At 39.8% G+C, this 5,681-nt stretch overlaps 1 protein-coding gene across 2 annotated transcripts in view; it reads left to right on the top strand.

The window, feature by feature from the left end:
* Nucleotides 1–3,607, top strand: part of STXBP1 (syntaxin binding protein 1) — a 42,337-nt gene extending 38,730 nt beyond the window's left edge. Inside the window, exon 19 of one of the 2 annotated variants that reach the window (XM_075835374.1) lies at nucleotides 2,180–3,607. In XM_075835374.1, the coding sequence (XP_075691489.1) occupies nucleotides 2,180–2,262 (83 nt within the window). In that variant the 3' untranslated portion in view covers nucleotides 2,263–3,607. The remainder of the gene's footprint in view (nucleotides 1–2,179) is intronic. The other variant, XM_075835373.1, reaches the window with a different exon arrangement.
* Nucleotides 3,608–5,681: the final 2,074 nt, after the last annotated feature.

The raw sequence follows: 5,681 nt of genomic DNA, 5'->3' as shown, positions 1-5,681 counted from the left end.
CTGAAGATTACTAATTGTAAGATGAGTCTGATACATAATATTATACAATGACCAGTCAACAATGGTGAGCTTTGGTTTTGAACTATGAAATCCCTTATTAATATATGAAAGGGTAAGATCAACCCAGGTGTAAAGTGCTGATAAGGTGATGTGTTTAGCAAAATAGACTAAAATCGCAATGTAGAAATCATAGCAACAACTGCAAGTCAAAAAGATGCAGATAAAGTTATATATAACACAGCAGACCCGATAGCAGCTCGTCCATAGCAGATTATTAAGTGCCCTACCCATATTACATGAAATAAAAGAGAATGCAGATGGATAAAGAAATGCTCCACCTATAATGATTGGTATAAAAACCTAATAAATGTGACAGTAAGAGAGGAAAGGATGGCTATACTGTCATGATTCCTGGCCCATTCCCTGATCTTAGCTCATTGGTAAATACTTGTATGCCCCATGAAATAGCAATTCTGGGTCATCTTTTTTTAGAACTATAAGTTCTGCCGTTCCTCTTTTATTCCTCCAAGAAATGTATGAATAAATTGACAACTGGGTGTTACCAGTTGGGGGCGTGTCCCTACACAGACTGACAATGTCCAATCAGCTCTGTCAGAGTGAGACTGCAGGGACACCCCCCTTAGACAAGGGAAATGTTCACACCCAGTTGTCAATTTATTCATAAATTTCTAGGACATGCTCCATACTTCCCGGCAGGGTTCTACGGCACAGACACATACCTGCAGCGATACGGAAAGGTGTCCACGGCCAATAGAACCGAGCGGGTCCGTAATTGCGGACCGTATTACGGTCCGCAATTATGGAGATTTAATACGGTCGTGTGCATGGATCTCAACCAGGCAGTGACTTCCAATCTACTACAGACCAATACACTTCCTCCTGACTTATATTCATGTAGCCTAACACTAAGCTAAGAAATGACCGATGAAAGAAGTAAAAACTGCTCGTAGCATCTGTCAGTCTACACAAGGGTTAATATTTTCTTGACAGCTGGCTGAGGGGGTAGAGTTTAGGCTCCATTCACATCCATTTTTTGCCCTACGTTCAGCGTGTACATCGGGAAAGCTCCCAACGAGCACGCTAAACGTGTCCATAGGGCTACTTTAGTCTGACAGAGGCCAAAAACTATGCTGTTCCATACAATGGGATGTCACATATATACTGGTCAGTATACAGTTTTTTAACATGGGAGCCTATAGTTGACATATACCACATCACAGGAATCATATACGTCATGGGCTTTTCAATAGCTTTTCATTACGTATATGTTAAATGGACACTATAATAGTCTATGGGTGATGGATGCCTGTGACAGATGCCGAACAGTGACATCCATCACACTTAGGCTATAATGGTATCCGTTTAACGTACATGTAATGAAAAGGCTCATGAGAGTTAATGACGTATACGTTTGACGCCTACCATAATAGTCTATGGGTGACGGATGCCACTGTTAGGCATCCGTCACAACCTAAGTTTAATATATATATGTCAGGAGCTTTTTGCCAAATGTAATGTGAATAGGGCATTAGTGTCTTGCAGGCAGAATAGCAGGGGAGGGCTCCTACTGCAGCCAGTTGCCTTATTGAAAGAGACAGGTTTGTGACAATGAGGAGGGGTAATATCTGATCTCTTAGGACAAGGAAAAATTCTTTATAGAGAGAGAAGAGGATCAAAGAAGAAGAGGTTGCTGGGATTTTCTACATTCAGTTAATTGATCGATAAGCTATTTTAGATTTTACAAAATATCTGACTACACTGCTTCTAGGTTATATTGCCACAGCAGCACATAACTTCTTATGCCTATTATCAGACATGACACTGAAATAGATGAATTATCAGCAATATGAATACACTGGAGATTTATTTGACTTGGCATAGGAAGTCGTAAAGGTGACGCGTATCTGCAGAACATCGCACAAAAAATAGTTACATATGTTTTAAACTCCCAAATAATCCAACTTTTTGGATCATAATTCCAAACCAGCTTTGTCTTTTGTGATAGTGTCCAGTCTTAGGTTACATAGTTCCTCTGCTACCACCGCCCAGTATGTTATATCCTCACGTTGGGTTGCATAGTGTAACATTAGAAGACGTCTCACTTGCTTTATACTTACTTGTGTTTCCCTCTCTTTCTTCTCACTTTATTCTATTGCAGGCTCTACCCATGTCCTCACCCCTCAGAAACTCCTGGACGCTCTGAAGAGATTGAATAAGACAGACGATGAAATTAGCAGTTAGATTTCCCCCTAAACTCCCCAAACTTATAGCTTTCCCCAAATCTCGTCTTACACCTTCCTGCCCATCTACCAGCTGTTGGGGATCACTCTTCTTCGGTTTTGTTCTTTGCCCCACCAGCAGAAAGGGGGTCCCCCGCCCGACCCTACTATTATTGGCCTTTGGACAAGGCTTCTTTACATTACGGCATGGATGTACTTTTGCCCATTTTGCACTCCCCTCCCCCCATCCTTCCCTGTTGAGCCCTACATTGTGGAGATTGTATTCTGTCTGTTCGTCCTGGAATTGTAATGACACCGGTGAATTCTGGATCTTGTGTTTTGGATTATGGCATTATATCCCGGGTCAAGCACACTGTATTTGTACACGTGTCGCCTCCCATGCTCTGAGATTTTCTTTGTTGCACAATTGTGTTGCTTTGCGGCCAAGACCCTTCTCAATACGTAGCCTGTACTGCAACATATTCCGGAGTCATATATTGCTTCTCTTTATGTCTTATGCAATTCTATTTCCCACAATGCACTTTGTTTCCATGTATTCCGCTAGACAGGCAGAAGAGCATTGCAGAGCTTTCAAGCCTGCAGCAGCCCCCCATGCGATAAAGCACAACTGGCAAAGGGGTAACTATTTGGTGATGCCATGTATCTCCATCCCAGTCTTGGAACATGTTCCATCCAATGCCCATCTACTCATGACGTATATTTACACAGCAGAAAATACCATTAGTCCCAAGCAAACGTTCCCAACCTTCTCCACCCGTCCAACCGATTTGTTATCTGTTCAGGATATGCGTGTTTCTGTATTTAAGTGAGCTTGTCCTGCCCCACTACTTGGAAATGAATGCTTGCATCCTTATTGTGTGTAGCAACCTAAATGTCTGAGTTTGGTTCCGTCCTTTATATAATATATAAAAAGATATTTATGTTTCTAGATAGAAGGGGTGAGGCTAAGGCCTTGAATACGCCAGACTGCAACTTTAACTTAGTGCAGCCGTTTAATTTACTATTTTGTGTATTTCATGTAAATAACATCCAGGAATGAAACGCCCATGAGGAGCCGTCTAGAAATGTTGTGGTGTGAAGGGCAATACAGTCTGATATGATTGATACCTGTTCGCTCCATGCTTCTTATACAACATCCCTACAAAGTTTTATTCCTTATGGATAGATTATAGACTGACGGGTAAGAGAAAGAGAATAAACCTAGGACAGAACCCTCAGCCTCACTCCTCCCTTTCCCGTAATATTTGTTCTGTGATACAGTTTGTCATTTTTGCCTGCAAATAATAAAGAGATTTTAAAAAGCATGACAAAAAATGTTTCTTAAATAAAAAGTAAAATTATGAGGATATGGTGGTCATGGGAAAATGATAAAACATAAATACGTGATGAGATAGATAGATAGATAGATAGATAGATAGATAGATAGATAGATAGATAGATAGATAGATAGATAGATAGATAGATAGATAGATAGATAGATAGATAGACAAAGAATGGATCAATATTAGATAGATAGATAGATAGATAGATAGATAGATAGATAGATAGATAGATAGATAGATAGATAGATAGATAGATAGATAGATAAACAAAGAATGGATCAATATTAGATAGATAGATAGATAGATAGATAGATAGATAGATAGATAGATAGATAGATAGACAAAGAATGGATCAATATTAGATAGATAGATATATATGAGATAGATAGATAGATAGATATGAGATAGATAGATAGATAGATAGATAGATATGAGATAGATAGATAGATAGATAGATAGATAGATAGATAGATAGATAGATAGATAGATAGATAGATAGATAGATAGATAGATAGATAGATAGATATTAGATAGATAGATAGATAGATAGATAGACAAAGAATGGATCAATATTAGATAGATACGAGATTAGATAGATAGATAGATAAGATAGACAAAGAATGGATCAATATTAGATAGATAGATAAGATAGACAAAGAATGGATCAATATTTGATAGATACGAGATTAGATAGATAGATAGATAGGCCGATTTTAGACTGCCGTAATGTGGCCACATTTTAACGTCTATATCACCGGCCCAAGAACCTGGACCCTCCAGCAGTTCTACTAAACCGAACTTAGATCGCCATATCACTCTAGTAAAACTGCAGGTGACGGACCGGTTATGGCGGCCATACTACATATGCAGGCACACTAGGCTTCCTGTAACCGGCCTTAGGCTGGAGCGAGAAGGCTAAATATACTTTAGCTTTCTTATGTCCCACATTTTTCACTGTACACATCAGGTGCCTACAATATACAGGGAAATGCTCTTTAACCCTCATGTATCTAAAATGGATCAGTGTTTTATTTTTATTGCCCATGATGACATCACAACAATAAAGAATATCACAGTATATCCTAGTGCAAATCGGGACAGAAGGTCAGCAGGCAGAATAGTAATGAAATGTAAAACCTGAACATTTACATTGTATCTGTTTAACCTGGTGTGATTTATGCTCTAATAATATGTTATGTCAACCGGGGAATTTGGGGCGGTCAGTAAAAAGCCATTATGGCAAATCTTTTGTCATCTTAATTTAAAAAAATTTCCTATTATAGCATTCCACAATAAAAGTAGGACAACTGCATTTCAAGTAAAAAAAAATATTCTGTACTGGCCACTTCTGTGTTGTCCCTATTATTTACACTGCTGAGCAGCTGATTGTGGGCGGGACTGCAGTATGATTGACAGCTCTGCTCTCAGGCATCAGCACATACATTTTTTCCACAAGTTACAGGTCTGTGAAGATGATGCCTTACAGTGATGCCGGTAATGTGCTGTCGTATCCTAACTGAGGAGCACAATAGCAGCAAGAAATGACGAGACCTATGAGACGAAGTTTCCCCTCCCCCCTCTGTCCATGGACATGCTTGGCCTTTTTTTTTATGCCAGAGAATAGCAGAGTGGAAAAATGGCACGGATGTGGAGCATAATATACTTCTTTATCTCTCTATGTGGTACGTTATTTATAATAACCAAAACAACATCTTTAAAGTGTAACTAAACGCTCGACAAACTTCTGACATGTCATAGTGACATGTCAGAAGTTTTGATTGGTGGGGGTCCGAGCACTGAGACCCTCACCAATCGCAGAATTGAAGCGACAGAAGTGCTCGTGTGAACGCTTAACCTCTTCGTTTCTGTTCGGCTTTTTCCGGATAGCCGATGTAGCGGAGTACGAGCCCATAGACTTTCTATTGAGCCCAAACTCTGATACATTGATTTCCGGAAAAGGCCTCACACGAGCGCTTCTGCCGCTTTGTTTTAGCGATTGGTGGGGGTTTACGTTCTCGAACACGACCAATGAAAGCTTCTGACGTCACTATGACACGTCAGAAGTTTGCCGAACGTTTAGTTACACTTTAAAGGGGGT

Source organism: Rhinoderma darwinii, chromosome 8, assembly GCF_050947455.1.
Source record: "Rhinoderma darwinii isolate aRhiDar2 chromosome 8, aRhiDar2.hap1, whole genome shotgun sequence".
In the NCBI taxonomy this organism is placed as follows: Eukaryota; Metazoa; Chordata; class Amphibia; order Anura; family Rhinodermatidae; genus Rhinoderma; species Rhinoderma darwinii.
Note: the sequence above shows the minus strand (reverse complement) of the source record. Positions and strands in the feature narration are given on the sequence as shown.